Source organism: Danio rerio, chromosome 2 (assembly GCF_052040795.2).
Source record: "Danio rerio strain M-AB ecotype USA chromosome 2, GRCz13ab, whole genome shotgun sequence".
Classification (NCBI taxonomy): Eukaryota; Metazoa; Chordata; class Actinopteri; order Cypriniformes; family Danionidae; genus Danio; species Danio rerio.
Genome location: NC_141022.1, coordinates 28,111,266 through 28,130,585, shown reverse-complemented (window position 1 = coordinate 28,130,585; position 19,320 = coordinate 28,111,266). Strand labels below are relative to the sequence as shown.

The following is a 19,320-nucleotide window of genomic DNA, read 5'->3' as shown; positions in this document are numbered from 1 at the left end:
ACCTTCATAGTAAGACACAGCACATCGAGAAGACACACAAGATATAACATAAGACCAAATGCGACAAAACAAACTTATTATTTATGAAATTTAGCTTCATTTAATATAATTTAACAAAACACCATTAGTTGTATACTGTTAAGCATGAAGGTCTCAGTAATTGTTCTTTGTATGTCTAAGAAAACAGTACAGTGCACTTTTACGTTAAAAATACATTACAATAATGTACTATTGTTCTCTCAGCCAACTAAAAAACACAGTTTTTATGTAGCAATTTAAGTATTTTATAATAAAAATGACATTAAAAAAAAATTTGTACCAGATTAATAGATTAATTGTGCAGTAGAATTTAATGCAGAACAATGATTGTGAAATACATCTGAATACATCTCGGCTAAAATTAACATTGAGAAGTTGTGTTTTTACCCAAAAGTTTTAAAGATTGAAGCATTAGACTATTTAAAATATTAAGATATGAAAATAGTAAAGTTAATTATGCAGTTTTCATTTTATTTTAGTGATACATTTTTTGTATACCAGGAATAGGCATAAGATATAAGGTCTAAGATTCTGACGATATGAAAACCTTGGGTAAGAAATATCATGGTATTGTGATTACTGCTCTAAAATATATCTTTTTAAATATCTGAACATTGAACATATTAAGATACATTTCAAATATTTTGGAATGGTAAAAATGTTAAATAAAATAAATCATTGACCTCTGCTGTCTTCATTAGTTTACGAAACAGATTTCTTTGAAAAGGCATCTTTGGATCTTTCTTTTCTTTGGATATAAAGTAAAGCCACTGTCCTGTTGAGGCACATAGCACATAGGATGCACATAGTAGCATAGGATGTTGGTTTATAGGCATAATTTGCTTGTTTGCTGACCAAAAGTTATGTGCTGACCAGTAGCTTTTTTTTAATGCAGGGGTCCTTTTCTGTTAGAGATACTCATTTATTCATTCATTCATTTTCTTTCGGCTTAGTCCCTTTATTAATCCGGGGTCGCCACAGCAGAATGAGCCACCAACTTATTCAGCACGTTTACGCAGTGGATGCCCTTCCAGTCGCAACCAATCTCTGGGAAACATCCACACACACTCATTCACACTCATACACTACGGACAATTTAGCCTACCCAATTCACCTGTAGTGCATGTCTTTGAACTGTGAGGGAAACCGGAGCACCCTGAGGAAACCCACACGAGCGCAGGGAGTACATGCAAACTCCACACATAAACGCCAACTGACCCAGCCGAGGCTGGAACCAGCAACCTTCTTGCTGTGAAGTGACAGCACTACCTACTGCACCACTTTGTCGCCTTGTTAGAGATACTGTTGCCCTAAATAACTAAATAATTGTAAAAATATGACATGTACATTAGGAACACTATAAAATATATTTTTTGCGGTTTTAAAACCTTGACTTTTCCAAATTGTGGTAAACCTTGAAAACCTTGATTGTCCCATGCCTAACCAGGAATGAGTTTTTGTTTAATTCATGCAGCTATTCATTTATTTATTCATTCAGTCCCATAGCATTTGGCCTAAATTATCAGGGTATCTGTTGTGGTAGTAGATGTCTGTCAATAATATTATCCATTTAATTGTTATTTTGTTGTGGCTGTTTAGGAATTTTCACATCTGCTTTTTATAAGAGTAAAACCTGATTATGGGCTGCATGGTGGCACAGTGGGTAGCACAATTGCCTCACAGTAAGAAGGTCGCTGGTTCAAGCTTAGGCTGGGTCAGTTGCCGTTTTTGTGTGGAGTTTGCATGGTCTCCCCATGTTCACGTGGGTTTCCTCCGGTTTCCCCCACAAGTCCAAAGACATGCGCTATAGGTGAATTGAATGAGCTAAATGGGCCGTAGTGTGTGTGCAAGAGTGTGTGGGTGTTTCCCAGTGTTGGGTTGTGGCTGGAAGCTGCTGCATAAAATATGTGCTGGATAAGTTGGAGGACCCCAGATTAACAAAGAGACTAAGCCAAAAAGAAAATGAATGAATGAATAAAATCTGATTATTGAGCTGCTTTTCATTTAGTGGCTGTTTCATGGGATTGTAGAATTTTCGTCTTTGTTGAGACATTTGATCGTCACAATCTAAGCAAAACCTGATCCACAGCTCTTATAATTGTGCGTGTTTCAGAACCAAAGAGAGCATCCTTATTTTCCCAACACTTATCTATATTCATTCAGTATAATGTAAATGAACATTGATATCAGTGAGGAAGTTGAATGTATACCTGTGCATTCACAAATGATGAATTAACCAATTGAACATTATAAAATGATCATGACTGAAAATGATACTTATCCCTTTTATTGCACAAGCTGGAGTGTGTTAAGCATTTACTCAAAGATACAAGATAACATATTGCACATTATATTTTTACAAAGTAATATTTTGCTGTTAGCCAACTTTGTCAAATTATCATATACATTTTATGAACCACTGAACTGTTTTTGATTAGTGTGTGTCCATGTTAGTAGCTCTATCAAAGCACGTGTTCAACCGAAGAGCTATTTATTATTCGTCCTTGTGTTTTTCAGGTTTGATTGATTCCACATTATAAAACAGTCGGTTCCGGTCACAAATTTGATTGATTAGATGAATGGCATTGTAGACTTGAGTGTGCTAGTGGTGCAAGAAACAGAGATTATATTTTTTTAACAATTTTTTTTTTATTTTAAACATGCAAGGTAAACATGCAAATTTGGTGATGTAAATTTAACAGAAGTTAATAAAGTCTTACAAAGTAATAAAAAAAGTCCACAGAAGATATTTTCCAAAAAACAAGTTTACTCCAGCCAATACTGTTGGTAGGCAAAAGGTCATAAACTCAGTTTAACAGATCATGCGTCTTTATTAAATATCTCTAAATTTAAACCATTTAAACATTAGTTAAACCCCTTACATATGAAGTTATTTTTGTTTCATTGTTTTATTGAGTGATGGGATGCCTATAGAAGATAAAATTTTGGCTTCCTCAAAGCACCTTTCAGGGATCAGTTAACAAACATTCTAATCATATAGCAAACCATTTCCTCTGCAAGAAAAAGACTCTTCGTTGACTGTAAATATACTTTATGAAATCTAAATGGATTTAAACAACATTCATTTTCATTTTCACTGGCTAGTTTAGTCTTCCTGTAGGTACTGAATGTGCGCGTATGATATTGCTTTATTGTCTTCAACTCATCACATTACGCCATCACAAAATAAGCCATTTCTTCCAGCGGTGCACCTGTTCCGCAAGTATTTGATTTGATGCTGTTTTTTTTTTTTTTTTTGTAATCGACCTGCAATGGCACAGGCTTGAAAATGTCAATCCTGACAGGACATTGAGCTTTCGACGCGCGCATGACCTTGCTAATACCCAATTCGCATCTCAGGTTTAATCTTATCCACTGTAAACATAAAGCGGTTTTCACACGAGGGCGGCGTTCATCTCGGCGATGACGTCACGAGGCAGGTCTCGCTCGAGTCCACCAATGAGACGAGGCAGCTCGGTTCTTTTGGGGCACATCGCAATGAATGGGTGTCGGTGCTTTACAAGGCAAAGGAGCAACCACAACAAGACGCGGATATTGAGGGGATGCGGCATCGGCACGCGGGAGCTGTCCACCAGCAGCACAGCAACGACGCGGACGCTCGTGACAGTCCAAAAGAAGCATCTTGTCCAGTCGCCCCGCTCTTTAGTCTGCCGCCCCCACCGCCATCGATAAAGGAGCGATCCACCTCCTCACATAACAACCGACATGTACAGTCCTGTCCGGACCGCGGCACCAGGAACGACGAGTGCCTGCCTTTGACCGGCCACTGCAGCCTCGCGCAGGGAGCGCGCACCGACCGTCAGCCTTACGACAACCTGCCGCATCCGTTTCCAGGGGCCTCATCTGGCTATCAGTGTCATTCAGAGGGGAGCCATTCTCCTCAGCAGAGATCTTCCGTTTCCCCGCAGCCCTCCCCATCTGAACTGCTGCCGCCGCCTCTGCCTTCGCACATTTCTAATACGCGGGATACGCGCCAAAAGAGTGCTAATTACAAACAAGACATCGTACAGCGTCGCGTCGGGGAGGGGGGGCGTCGAGACCAATACCAGTTGCTGCAGCAACCTTGTTATAATCAACAAAGGGACCCCTCCTTTGAGCCACTCTTGCCAAACTCTAGTCAAGGACACGTAAATGAGCGCGAGGAAGCCGAGAAGGAGAGGCAATTAATTGAGCCTCAGGCTCAGTTACTGTTGGGCAGCAGCTTGCCGATCAACTACTGCATCGGCGGATCGGGGCAAGTGTGCAGAAACAAGCAGGCGCCGCTGTTGCAGCATCAGCATCAGCAGGCTCGCGCGCAGGAGCACAGCCTCCAGCAGCAGCACAGTGACCGAGACAGCAGGTACCAGGAGGGGAAAATCGCGCTCTGTCAGCCGTATCGATGCGAGCGCGCGCTGGAGAGAAACTCGTCCGTGTCTAGTAGTGAAGCCAGCAGCCCCCCGTACGGCTCCAGCAGTCAACTGTGGCCAGAGCCCCACGACAAGGAGGAGAAGAAAAATCGGGCTGGCAAATACAAGGTATTTATGTATGGACAGCAGCACAGCTTTCAAATGTCACTCAAATGTATAGAATGCGCTGCGTAAAAGGCGAACCGTTTGTTTTCGTTGTTGTTGTTGATTTTTTTTTGCGCTTAAATGAATAATCGTGATGTTTAACTCATTTGATTTTCTAAAACATGTTTCAGCATGATGACATCAAGCACACTGCATCTCATGCACACACTCATACGGATATAAAAAACATCTCTGCCTTTCACGTCTCTATCTCGCGCGCGCACACACATACGCTTGTTAAATCTGACAACACGGTGCAAATACGAACTTAATAGTTCTCTTCTTGTGCATGGTCTTATTGCAGTGATCGAATCAGCATGAAAATATGAGAATTAAAATGTAACTTTGGGAAAAACTATTTAAAATGACAATTTCCCATATTAAATTCTTAGTCCTTACAGTCACACAAAGGCAGTGACTAAACCAGTGCTGAAATTGTAGAAAAAGGCTCAAATGTTTTTGATTGAATTGTGATGGATTTGATTTAAAATTTCACTCTCCTCTAACAGTACAGCCCATAGTCTAAAATGAGATCCAGTTTCACTCAAAACTCAGTTAGGTTGTCATATCCAGTTGCTTTCTTTTTGCCTTTGTACGGCAAAACCACTTGATTCTTTTTTTCTGTGCACACAATTAAAACAAAGTGAAACTGCTGCCGAAAACTCAGTGTGAATTTGTGCCACTTTTACAGCGTGCCCAAACGATGCCCTCATTATTTGTCGCGCCAGAGCCTTCATCTGCAGATCATTCAAAAGACTCGAACAGCTCCCAGGGCTCCATTTATTTTTCTGACCCTGTTATCTGATGCCACTCTCTGAAGATCCATTCATGTCTCTATTCTCCTTCATAATCTCCCAGGTCCTGAAATACCTTTTATAAGGTCGATCACAGTGGCTTATCATCTTGTGAGGTTGTAGCCAAGGCTCATAGAGTAAGGGCCTTTTCCATGATCACAGATAAATAACGTGGTGATTAAAATGTGGATTAGATCAAAATCAGCACACATCCATTTCCTGTTGTGGTGCTTTGTTTTATCATTGTCATTCATTAAGAAATATAATGTTCTTTTAATAAAACAAACCATGCCACAGGTCTCTGTAATGCAAATGGATCACCTTTTCTACGTAGGAAACATTTCATCACATTGGAATTATAAGGTTCTATCTGCACTCAATGATTTTGAGATATTGAGCTTTAAAGTTTTTGCATTCCATATAGCAAACAGTATGTGTGGAACATTTGTTTTCAAAATAAAAAGTCTTAAAATGTAAACAACTTATAAAAAACATCCCATAATGTAAATAAGTTGTCATTTAATAATACTATTTTAATAACTCAATTTTGACAAAAATGTCAGATTGAACCTTATAATTCTAACGTGATTTGTTTAAATTCAATTTTTGTACAAAGTGGTTAATAATGGTACATAAAAGGGTTGGTTCACCTCAAAACAATAAACTGTCATCATGTACTTGTTTAAGGAAGACTTTAGTTAATCTTCTGAACACAAATTTAGATTAGTCATAGTTCAAACTCGGTTCAAAATCTATACACCCAAATCACAGATGCTTCATTATTTTTTATAAAGAGATAAAAAAAAAAGTAATAATGTTTTTTTTTTCCAGAAGAGGCCCTGTGTCTTTATGTATAGAACATTTTTATTTGTTTATATTCTTGCAAAAACATTGATTAGCGAACATAAGTATCACTGTAAATTAATTTATTTGTTTAAATTTACAAACACTCAAAACATATTTTGTTGCTTGTTTAAATGAGCTTAAACAACACAATCCTTGATATTTTTTAAGACAACTTAATTGTTCTAAGTCCAATTCAATTAAATGTATTGAGTTAACTTAATCAATTTGTGTTGGGGCAAAATAAATAAATTGTGTGGAACCCCACATTTTGACAGTGGATAAAAGATCACCCGCTGCTTTATAAACGTGAGTTAAATGCACTAAACATGATTAGACTGAACCTTTTTTATAAGTAGTAAAGTCTTTATTTTGTTTAAGATCCAAAATGTGTTGATACAGTTGGAATTAAGTAAAAAAAATAATACATTAATAATTAAAATTTAAATAAATTGACTGATGTTTACAAGCCGCTACTAGTAATATGTTTGCCTGCTTGACCTGAAGATGTGATAGTCCAATATCCCCTTTACTCTTTCCCAAAATAAAATAAACACATTAATCTTTCTTATTAGTGCGATTCAATATACAAGACAGACTTTAAAACAGAATCAAAACATAAGGTAAAATTTTAAAACCCAGCAAGCATGTTTTGTTTTTAAAGATGTCCAATAGATGTCTAATAGATGTCTAAACAGTCATGGCTAAAACATGGATACATTTTGGCTGTCAGTAGAAATCTAATAAATGTCTAAGAATATCCTAATACATAGACTAGTCATCAAATAAACAGAAATAAATGACTTTAAGGGCTTTCTAATGTCTATTTGACAACTAGTCTAAGTGTGGCCTATTCTTAAACATCTATTAGATTTTCCCTGACAGCCCAAGTTTAGCCTTACTTTAGCCAAGCTGTCTCCATTTATAATTCTATTAGACGCCTGTTGCATTTACAGTATGGCCTAATAAATCGTAAATGCTTTTGATCAGTCTTAGAAAAAACATTAGAAGTGTAATGTATATAGTGTGGTACTTCAGTGTTTTTATTGCAGTGAATTTAATTACACAAGTAAAACACCTTCCTTTGTCTACAAACAAAAGAACAAATTTCTAATTCTTATTTTTTAAACGTCACAAAGATGAGCAAATAAATACAGAAATGTCAGCTTGGTGTGAACTAACCTTCACATAAAATGCGTAGATGGGTTTTCTAAGCAACAAAAATGTTGTTTTTTGCAAACAGAATGTTTTTTAGCAGTTTCAAGAGTTGGATTTAACCCAAGAACAGCACCAGTGCAGCAGGAAGAACGCTAACAAAGGAAGAAAAATAAACTGACCTTTTCAAAGAAAAAAAAAAAAAACAGTGATATCTGATGCTAGACAGTTGAAAGGAAGGATACTAATGAGAGTATACAGTCAAAGGAAATTCATTTAGACAGAAAGTCTTATCAGTTGTGCAGAATATAGTGTTGGGCAGGGTGGAGTCAGAGACCTTTAGCACTTCTGAATACTGCACTATTGTGTACAAGCTTTGTTAATGCGAGACTCGTTGCTCCAGTAACGCAAACAAAAGGACTTTTGGATTACATAAACTGTCCATTAGTTTTCATCCCAATAACTGCAGCGAATAACCTTCAATATATGTCCCACACATCTGTTTATTTATGCTCCATTTCATTTAATTGTGTCATTAAATGAAGCTTTGATCCTCAGATCACGAGTGCTTCATTTAAGACGGGTCCAGCTGTACTCTGCAGACACGCTGGCAGTTTTCCCAATTGAAAAATGACAAGATATGTGGTAGTTCTTTTTAAAAAAAATCTTAATTTGATAAAGTTTTTGTGCTCATCGGGTTAAGATCATATTACGGTGTTATTTTTCTCATAAATTATATTTTGACTGGACTGGCTATGGTAAGTTTTATATATATATATATATATATATATATATATATATATATATATATATATAATTTATTTATAGGTTGTTTTTTCCTACCAGTGCATTTGGAGCATTTTGTTTAACCACTTTGTTCTGGTTAATAGCTTAAACGAAATATTTTCCCAGAGACAGACTGATCAAGTGTATAGTTACAATATCCTGTGACACATGCTGAAACCTAATAGTAGTTTGCTATTGTGGCCAGTGTAACCCACGGGTCCACAATCATAGACGTTGTGCACTGAAAGACTTCACATATACTACTGTGTCTGCGATTGATTTGTAATACCTTTTTGTTCTTCTTTCTTTTGAGTGTTTAGAGTTAAAGTTGCTTGCTCAGTGATCCTTGCATTTCAGTTATGTCATTTGAAATATCCGATAAGCATCTCTTATACAATTATTAAACATATTATGGGATGAAAAATTAAAGACTGAAAGAAAGTGATCTGAAATTTAGTGTCCTATCTTAGTGTTAACAAAGTGTTACTGTTATCAAACTGCCGTCAATTGGCAGTGTTTGATGTTATTAGGCACCAATGGTTTAATCGTATTACTGGCATGGATTATTTTCATTTTCTAGTCTCCGCATAATGTATAACTTGGTTTATTTTGAAAAGAGAGGTTTTTAAAGTTTTGATTAATAAATTGTTTATAGCAGCATGAGTCTTTGATAGGGTAATGCACTTATTAAAGAGTGATTCACCTGTTAAGGATAAAACCACTTCACTTTACAGTAATTAAAAACATAATTTTTAGCATTTTGAAAAGGTCTGGATAAATGTAGAAAAAATGAAAACTCGGTAAACAAAACAAATTATGATAATCAAATCTAAGCTTTTAAGTAAAGGAACCAGCCATCATTATTTAAATACACACTGCAACATTGCAAATTGTTAAGTTAAATGATAACAAACCTCCTATACTAAAATATCTTTCAGATGGGGTGCTAGTGGCTGGGATGCACAAGAAAATAAACCAAAACTCTGGCAACATCTTTACATACTTTTTTACTGACAGTCTCCTCACTGCCGCTATACGGCACTCATTTTCGCATGTGTTGTTATTGTGACCTGAAGTGACAAGCGCGAGCACGTGGTTTCCTTCACCATTTTCTATGGTATCTCTCATAACTAGGCGACCATCGACAGTTCCCTCAGAGGATGACAAACGGACAAACCTGTACTGCAGTGTTTGGGTGCGCTGTGTTTGTCTGAGGTTATTATTCTGCCATTTCTACTAAAATGTGTATATTCCATACAAAGAGTGAAGCAGATTGGTTGGTTTGCTCGCAACATTCAGAAAAGTTTCGATGTTTTTTCACCATGTGCTCGTCTTACAAGTTGCGCGGCTCCATTGGAAAAGACAAACTTACATCTTAGGCTTATTGGCATTCCTTCTAAAGTGCATGCTCAGCAGCCACATTTTAATAAAACTATAGCCTTCATACCAACATTTCATGCTGAAACTTTTTTTAAATCAATATTTTATCGATATTATCGAAATACAGACACAGATTTTATCGCCCAGCCCCAATAGAAAATGAAAATATTTACAGATTACTGTACTGTTTGCTTTATATAATGTTGGAAATATTTTAAAGGGTAAATACATTGGTTAGAGTTTGAATAGAGAATGAAATCTTGATAATGATTATTTAATTAGTAAATGTATACCATATTATTAACATTATTATTAAGGATACAATATTCTGCCATATTTAGAAGATTATATTTTCTAAATAAATGTAATTATTGACAACACCTTTAATGTTTAATAAATGTGACCCTGGACCACAAAACCAGTCTTAAGTTGCTGTCTTAAGTTTAGCCAACAAATTATAGATTATTTAATTTCAGAATTCTTTTGAATATTAAGTAAAGATCGTGTTCCAGGAAGACATTTTGTGAATATATCAAAACCCAAATAAAACAAATGCATTTCTATGAACTTTTTTCTCAATATTTAGATTTTTGAACAAAAATAATTACCTCAAAATTGTATCTCAGCCAAATATCCAGAGCCTAAGAAACTCAACCCAGTCTCACAGCAATTCGTAACTTTTTGATTTAGTGGCTCAATCGGATAAATATGAAGGATCTCATTCCTACAATTCTGAATGATTTACTTACCCCAATGACATTTGGATTGAGGAGTGAGGTTCCTTTTAAAATCGTACGAATTAGCCACTAAACTTTGAGATAAGCCAATTTCCTCGTGAGATCAGGCTGAAAAACCACACATCGATAGAAGGCTGAATCAGATCGAATGTAACAAATAGATTGTTATGATTGATATTTAAAATGCATACAGTCCTTAAAAGCATAATGTCTTATTTTTATAATTATCATATCACACTTTATCTTAATGTTTTTGTACCTTCCTCCAGTTATACAGTTTTTAGTTAACAAAGAATCTTTCACTCATCAGTTTTTGAAAGAGCTGTTTTTTTCTTAGTCTAAAGTACATTTTAAAAATCTAAAGACATTTTTCCACTATAAAGAACCTTTTATTAGAATGTTCAATAGATGTTAGATTAAGCACTTTGAATTACCATTGTGTGTTAAATGTGCTATATAAATAAACTTGTCTTGCCTTCATAGTATTTTCAATGCCAAGGAGAACCTTTATTTTTAACAGTATGTTTGGCAACACGACACGTAATCTGAATGTACTGAGATAAATGATCAGATGTCAGAAAATCTGAGTCTAGAAAAGTAAAAAAATTAGGGAAAATGAAAAGGAATCCCGACCTCAGGCCTTATTCTTTTGTTGTGAAATCCAGAGAGTCTGTTTCAGAAAGACTTGAAAGAGGAAAGGGCTATCTTTAACTCTTTAGCGTCTTCTTTTATAAAAGCCTTTCTGTCCTCCTCCCAGCCAGCTCATTTCTGCTCAGTCTAAAAGGTTCATTTAAATGGGATCAGCTTGCTGTAAAGGTTTTATGGGGGACGTTCATCCACAACAGCCCATCGTACAGAAAATAATCATAGAGGCATTCAGTGTCTTTGGGCAGTGGGCACATTCTCCACATTTTTGTTTCTTTGTGCGATATAATAATGTCCAGCATCATGTTGTTTCATCTCAGCTGACCCCCACGGGCTACTGCAAAAACCATATGAATGAGCCTGCAGAAAATGGAATTATTGCTTTTCATTCACCGCTGATACCCCATGCTCTAAATGCCAGTGTGATATCAGGAAATGTGTTACACGGGGTGTTGATTGAAGTAAAAAAGATGAGAAAATGTTTCACCTCAGCTGCCATCATAAAGTTGTTTATCAGACATAATTATGCAAATAGCAAGATAAGGAAATGTTTTGATACATACATCTATAAATCTGAAGTTAAAAGGGTATAGGGAGGTATTGATTTACAGCTCTTAACGTTCACCAAGATGTTTAACTATTTTAAAAAACATTTTAGTGATCATTTTGTATAGTTTTGTTTATGTACATGGATCACATATATAGAAATACTGCTCCAAAAATAAAGGGACCAGTTGGAGTTACACTGTTTTGTTCAAGTGTTACCTTTATTTTTTAAGGTGTAGATATACACTCACTGGGCAACTTGATTAAGTACACCCTTCCAGTACTGGGTTGGACCTCCTTTTGCCTTCAGAACTGATTTAATTCTTTGTGGCATAGATTCAACAAGGTACTGGAAATACTCCTCAGAGATTTTGGTCCATATTGACATGATAGCATCACGCTGTTGCTACAGATTTGTTGACTGAACATCAATGATATGACTCCCCATGTTCCACCACATCCCAAAGATGCTCTATTAGATTGAGATCTGGTGACTGTGGAGGCCATTTGAGCTCACTGAACTCATTGTCATAGTCTGAGATGATTCGAGCTTTATGGCATGGCAAGTTATCCCTCTGGAAGTAGCCATCAGAAGGGTTTACTGTGGTCATAAAGGGATGGACATGGTCCGCAAAAATACTCCGGTAAACTGTGGCATTGACATGATGCTCAATTTGTACTAATGGGCCAGAGTGTGCAAAGAAAATATTCCACACCAATACACCACCACCACCATCCTGAACCATTGATACAAGGCAGGATCGATCCATGCTTTTATGTTGTTGACGTCAAATTCTGACCCTACCATCTGAATGCTGCTGCAGAAATCGAAACTCATCAGACCAGGGAACGTTTTTACAATCTCCTAATGTCCAGTTGTTCAATATTTTGAGCCTGTGGAATTAAGCTTTCAGTTTTTTGTTCTTAGCTGACAGCAGTGGCACCTGGTGTGGTCTTCTGCTGCTGTGGCCCATCTGCCTCAAGGTTGGACATGTTGTTTGTTCAGAGATGCTCTTCTGCATACCTCGGTTGTAACGAGTGGTTATTTGAGTTACAATTGCCGGAAGTTACTATCTATCAGCCGGAACCAGTCAGGCCTTTCTTCTCCAACCTCTGGCAACAACAAGGCATTTGTGCCCACAGAACTTCCGCTCACTGGATATTTTCTCTTTTTCTCACCATTTTTTGTAACCCTAGAGAGGGTTGTTTGGGAAAATCTCAGTAGATCAGCAGTTTCTGAAATACTCAGACCAGCCCATCTGGCACCAGTGATGCCATGTTCAAAGTCACTTAAATCACCTTTCTTCCCCATTCTGACCCACTCCCCATTCTCTCTCTCTCTCTCTCACACACACACACACACACACACACAGTCTGTGGGTTTTCCCCACAGTCCACAACATGCGGTACAGGTGAATTGGGTAGGCTAAATTCTCCGTAGTGTATGAGTGTGTGTGTGGATGTTTCCCAGAGATAGTTTGCAGCCGGAAGGGCATCCGCTGCATAAAAAACTTGCTGGATAAGTTGGCGGTTCATTCCGCTGTGGCGACCCTGGATCAATAAAGGGACTAAGCAGACAAGAAAATGAATAAATGAATGATATTATGGTGATTTTGGATGCAATTAATCACAATAAATCTTTGCCCAGCACTAAAAATAAGTTATAAAGTCAGAATTGAATGAAATACACTTGTTGAGGGATATAAATGTACAGGAAATCTTCAGTTTTTTCCCCACACAGATTTGGACACTATTGGAGTGCATGTTTAGATCTCACAATCCTAAAATTTTTTTACTTTTTTTTTAAAGAACTGTGTGTTTATATCTGCCATAATGACACCTGGCTATTTTCTTGCCAATTAAAATGATATATTTCACAGTTCTGCAAGTCAAAATTGTTTAATATATAAAATTCAGAATTGTTGAATAAAAAGCCTCACTATTGTTTACAGTTTACAATATCTCGAAGCATGTTTGTCTTTTAAATAAGCATTTTTCTCAGTAAAATATATTATTCACTAGTAAATGAATTATTAGGCATACACATCAATCAATTAATCCTTAGGATTCTAGTCTGATTAATTTGTTGAAAACTGGAAGTCGTCAAGAGAACACATCGTTTTGTAAATCAAACACAATGTAAAACAAAATTTATTAATACAATATTAATTTTTCTCTTTATCTATTACAGTGAATTCATCAAAATCCAATCCAATCCAATCTAATATATATATATATATATATATATATATATATATATGTGTGTGTGTGTGTGCGTGTGTGTGTGTGTAAATATTAAAGCCAAAGAAAGAAAACTTGTAAGATTAAAATATCACAAAATATTCTACAACTGTTATTAAATATTACTGCACATTTGCTGATAGTAATACCATAATAACATTTTTTATTTGTTATTATTAGCTTTGACCAGTACTGGATAACTAATCTTCCAATCCTTTTTGTTTTAAAATTCGGATTACAATTTTACAATACTCACTTAAAGTCAAATATTAAACAATAATAATTTAATAACACTATAAAATACTCATTAGCAAATCCTCACAAGACTATGCAATTTTGTGCTTTAAATTATGATGTAGATTCTGTATTTTTTTAATATTAGCAATATGTTGTTGACTGTTTTAACTATAATTAGAACAAAACACATACATTTAATTCTTTCTTTAGACAGTATAAAATATCACAAAATATTTTGTATAATATTTGTATATATACAACAACTCCTATTATTAAATATTACTGCACATTTGCAGATGGTAATACCATAAATGCATGCATACATTTTTTTTCATTGGTAAATCTATATAGTTGCCAGCAAAAGTAATATGACGCAGTTAGTGGATTCTCTCAAATTATAAGCTGTTTTCTCTCGAACGTTTCCTCTGTCGATATCCATTCAAATACAAAAACAGTCTCTGTTCTTTTTTCCTGTGTACTGCAGCATTAACATTAGCCGTTACGCTTGTTTCAGCAAAGGTTGCCACGTCATGTATAAGAGTCCTTCCCAAATTGGTCTACAGGTTTCATCGACCAAGTATTATCATTACAAAAACACGCATACTTACATATAGTCTAAATATAAAACATATCAAGATTTGTTTTCCACGCACTGGGATTTTGAGATATCTTTTCATTTTATTGTGCATGTTTTTATTTTTGTTTTCCTCAATAGTTTTTTGAACGTGAACCCGTCGGGTCAGTTGCTTTAGAAGGAAACACTGAAAGGTTGCATAACGCGCATAAGCATCGAAAACGGTGTGAATTTGTATAATGCACTCCGAGTACCCTCGTCTATGGTCCTCCGGTACAAAATGTGTCCTTTTTGAAGACATGTGTAGTACTGTGATGTGTGTTTTTTTGTGCATTATAGCTTTCATACAAAGGTAGATGAATGTGTTGGCATATTCTCCTGTCACTAACGCTGGAGCGCTTGCAGTGATTTTAATACCATCAGTTTCAAAGTGGCCTCTTCTGTGTTCAGAGCCTCCTATTAATAGTCCTGACATTAAAAAATTTGACACACTCAAACTTGCATTAGCTGATGGGCTGTTTGGAATATGGTGTTGTATTAAGTTCAGAATGACTAGGAAAGAAATGATAGGATATGTAACTGCAGTATTGAGTTTTATGGTAAAAATCCAGCTGTGATGTTTGGATAAAATGTATTGTTCTTTCATATTCTAATTGGTTGTAATCTCAGTATAATGTTATGTTTATATTAGTTGTATGGACTGAGTTGTGAGGACCGGAACCTACAGAAAATGAGCTTGAATGACTGTGTAGACTATATGTCTGCTGTGGAAAATGATTGGGATGAGACCACCTAATGCAGATATGAAGTGTGACTTATGGTGTGAACACACGTTTGTCATCATTTGATCATCTTTTCTTGAAGATTACAGAGCACAGTTTCAGAACAATGCAATAAATTATTGTTATATAAATATATTTATTCAGTTTTTATATTAAAGTAAGTCATTTTATCAACTAATATGCAAATATTTAAATGATTTGTTTACAATACTTTTTTTAAAGTATTATTTTCTGTGTTTTAGTAGATGTAATATATTAGAGACTTTGTTAAAATCACTTTTGTAAGGGGTTTAAACACAAATGTGTGCCAACAGTTTGTGAATATATCCTAATGCTTAAACATAACTAATTATATTGTTTATGATCACACTGAATAAAAACAGTCTGCAGAAACACTTTGACATTCTCCCTTTGTTTATGTCATCAGAGTAGGAAAAGTCATGCCCATTAGTGATGATCTCTCCCTCATTAGCATAAACAGTCCTGAGTAAGAAGCAGCCGTCTGGTGTTAAAGTTCTAAAACTGCCACTATGCTGACACATAGGCATTAATTGCCCCATCCTTTTCAAAAAGAGTGTTAGGACACGGTCTTGTTTTAATGCGACAGTCACCAAAACGACACAATTTGAATCAAAGCCTAAAAGGGGCACTTTCAGAGTTATAAAACATTATTTGTGTTGTATTTTTAGCTGAAATTTCACACACACACTCTAGGGACCTCAGAGATTTGATTTGATTTGGGGGAACCCGGAGGAAACACTAGGAGGAAACCCACACAAACACTGGGAGAACATGCAAACTCTACACAGAAACGCCAACTGACCCAGAAAAATATATGTCCCATTTAATTCAGAAACATAAATGTCAGAAACATGTATGTCCCATACATCTCAAAAACAAATATGTCCACATATATGCCAGAAACATAAATGGCACATTTATGTATAAAACACAAAATGTCTGTCCCACATATGTCAGAAACATTCATTTCCACATAAATGCAAGAAAAATATACAACCATTATGTGTATAACAAATAAATGTCCCAAATATTTCTGAGACATATATGTCCAAATATATGCTGGATACATATATATCCGATGAATGTCAGAATCATATATGTCCCTTATATTTTAGAATCATAAATGTCCACATATATGCTAGAAGCATGTATGTGTATGCATAATTTCCTGTTATTTAATCTAATTACTTATTTATTCTGATTATTTACAATAACCTTGATAATTTTAAGTAGATACATTTTAAGTAGTATAGTAAAAAATAAAAATGAATTTTGTCATTATAATAAGGAAAGTTTAAGCACATAAACCCGAGGGAAAACTCTTGGCCTTACAGTTTGACACTGTTAATTATTGCTTAGAAAAACACAAAAATGTTTATTTTATTCCTTTTGAAACAAAAATAAAGTGATATTATATTATATTATATTATATTATTCATTTTCTTTTTGGCTTAGTCCCTTTATTAATCTGAGGTCGCCACAGCGGAATGAACTGCCAATCTAAAAATATAATTTATAAGGAGCACACAGTGAGTGACATGAACAAAATAAATTAAATATATATATGAATCATCAGCACAAAAGTCATGATCTTGAGCTGGTTTTCCATCACCTGTAGAGACACAGATCCAGGAGTGCGAGTAAAAAGCAGCAACATGACTTTCAGAGAGCCCACTGCTCACTCCAGGCAAACACTGAAACGTCATTATGTCTCTCCATTTTGGGAAATTTAGCCATGAACCATCACGATTGCCGCACATCTGTTGTGTGTGGGTAATTTCTGCCATGTATTTCATCAGAGGACTAGACTTTCTGTTATTGTGTTTCAGTATTGCCAGAGTTGCACATAATAAATCTCACAGTTTGCTCATATAGAGATTTTTCAAACTAGAGGTCTTCTCGAGTCCTGAAATATAAATCTGACCCAAATTGACCCAAATCACCTTTTGCCTGAGCATAACATACCTTATTATTATTTAAATAATTATAATATTAATGTGTAAATGATGTGACCAACCTGATATAATTATATTAGGTCAAACTTGATGGCACTAAAGCCACTAACACCAAACAGTTTTTGGTATTAAACAGTGTTTGAGGCACAGGTCATCTTTTTACATGATTGTTAGCATCGGCATACATATATTTTTTGGAAGTTTATGTCCACATTACCAAAGCCTTCCAAAATATACTCTATTTAATGTGTAGATGTACACAGGCGTTTAATACACAAGCATTTCATTACCTTATAGATAATTCATAAAAATTAGTTTGATATGTAAAAAGTCTTGTTGTTGATCCCAGTGTAAGAGCAACAAAAAATAACCTGACTTCTAGAGGAGAGGGCAAATTCTTCAGCAGGATAGCGCTCCTTCTCATACTTAAGCCTCCACATCAAAGTTCCTAAAAGCAAAAAAGATCTAGGTGCTCCTATGTTGGCCGGCCCAGTCACCAGATATGAACATTATTGAGCATGTTTGGGGTAAGATGAAGGAGGAGGCATTGAAATTGAATCGTGTTGAACTCAGGGAGTCCTGCATGAACATTTTCTTTGCCATTCCAGATGACTTTATTAATAAGTTATTTGAGTCATTGTAGAGATGTTTGGATGCAGTCCTTCAAGCTCATGTGAGTCATACACAATATTAATTCTTTTTCCACTGCACCATGACTTTATATTCTAAACTGTACATTTTTTCTGTTAAGTGACCAGACTTGTGTCTAAGCAAAGTCAGACCTTACTGTACTAATTAAATAATTCAATAATCAAGGCATGATCAGATTTTATTTTGGTAAAATAATCATAATCATACCAAATGATCAAGTAGTCAGTTATTATTTGTTGTTCCTAAAACTTGCATATAGACGACAAGACTTATATTTATGTACAGTATATGTGTTTCTCTGAGTGGGCTTGAAAAACACTCTTCTTTCTATTGGCACCGGACACTTTACTTATACTCCATCTTACAAGGACTCAATGAAAACAATGTTTACCTGCACTACTTGTTTTCTTCAACCTTAAAATACCTCTTTTGCACAACATCTTGCACTGTTATTGTACTGTCTTATGTATAGTACTTGTATAGTCTGTCTATCTATAGAGTAGTAGTAAATAATGTTAGATTTCCACTGCAGTTAATTAATTATGTATAGGTTTAAAATAGCTCTTACATCCAGTGTTGTGTTCATATTTACAATTGTTTATTTATGAAGCACCGTGGTCCTGCAAGACACGACATTTCATGCTACTGTATTGGTATGACAATTAAGCTCGACTTGATTTGATTTGACTTGACTTGAGATTCCTTTTCACAGTCAATCACCCATGTATATATCCATTAATGCTGTTGCTTGAATGCATTTTGATCTCATTCATTTATGCACGTCTTCAACTCTCATTAAAATGTACACCCCAGGGTCATTGTTGCCATCTTGTGGGCAAAAAAGCAGTTAAACTCATGCAAAGAATGCAAGAATATACTGTGCATACTATTTCATAAAAATAAAAAAAGTATAAGTTAAGATGTAGGCACTAAATGCAAAGTTCACACATGCACTTGGTTTACCATGTACAAGATGGGTGACATAAAGTCAGTAGCTGCGTCCCAAATGGCACACTATACACTATGCACTCATGCACTATGTACTTATGCACTTACACACTCAACAGGATAGTATATGTATGTAGTGTTGTCCCAAATGGCACACTAATGTTTTTTTACTAAACGGAAATTCAAAGCGTTTCCCTGATGACGTTTGACAGTTGCCAAATTAGTGAAATAAACGACCGAATTATCAAATAATACCTATCGTGAGTATTGCCGCATTCACCATCGGGAGGCGATATAATCACTCTCGTAGGAGAATTTTGCTTTCTCCATCCAAAATAAATAAAGTTATCCAACATGTGCGTCCGATAGCTCCGCCCCTTCCGCTACGTAAGCAAACCTGCGGTCGTTGAGTGCG

At 35.6% G+C, this 19,320-nt stretch overlaps 1 protein-coding gene across 13 annotated transcripts in view; it reads left to right on the top strand.

Annotated features, from left to right (window-relative positions):
• Window positions 1–19,320, top strand: part of kcnn1a (potassium intermediate/small conductance calcium-activated channel, subfamily N, member 1a) — a 67,907-nt gene that overhangs the window by 13,831 nt on the left and 34,756 nt on the right. For 6 of the 13 annotated variants that reach the window (XR_015477856.1, XR_015477857.1, XR_015477858.1 and 3 more), the window contains exon 1: window positions 3,516–4,574. The exons of 6 other annotated variants lie outside the window; for them this stretch is intronic. Coding sequence is in view for 3 of the 7 variants with exons in the window: in XM_087239762.1 (XP_087095888.1) it covers window positions 3,603–4,574 (972 nt within the window). In the remaining 4 variants the exon portion in view is untranslated. 13 annotated transcript variants of the gene reach the window in all.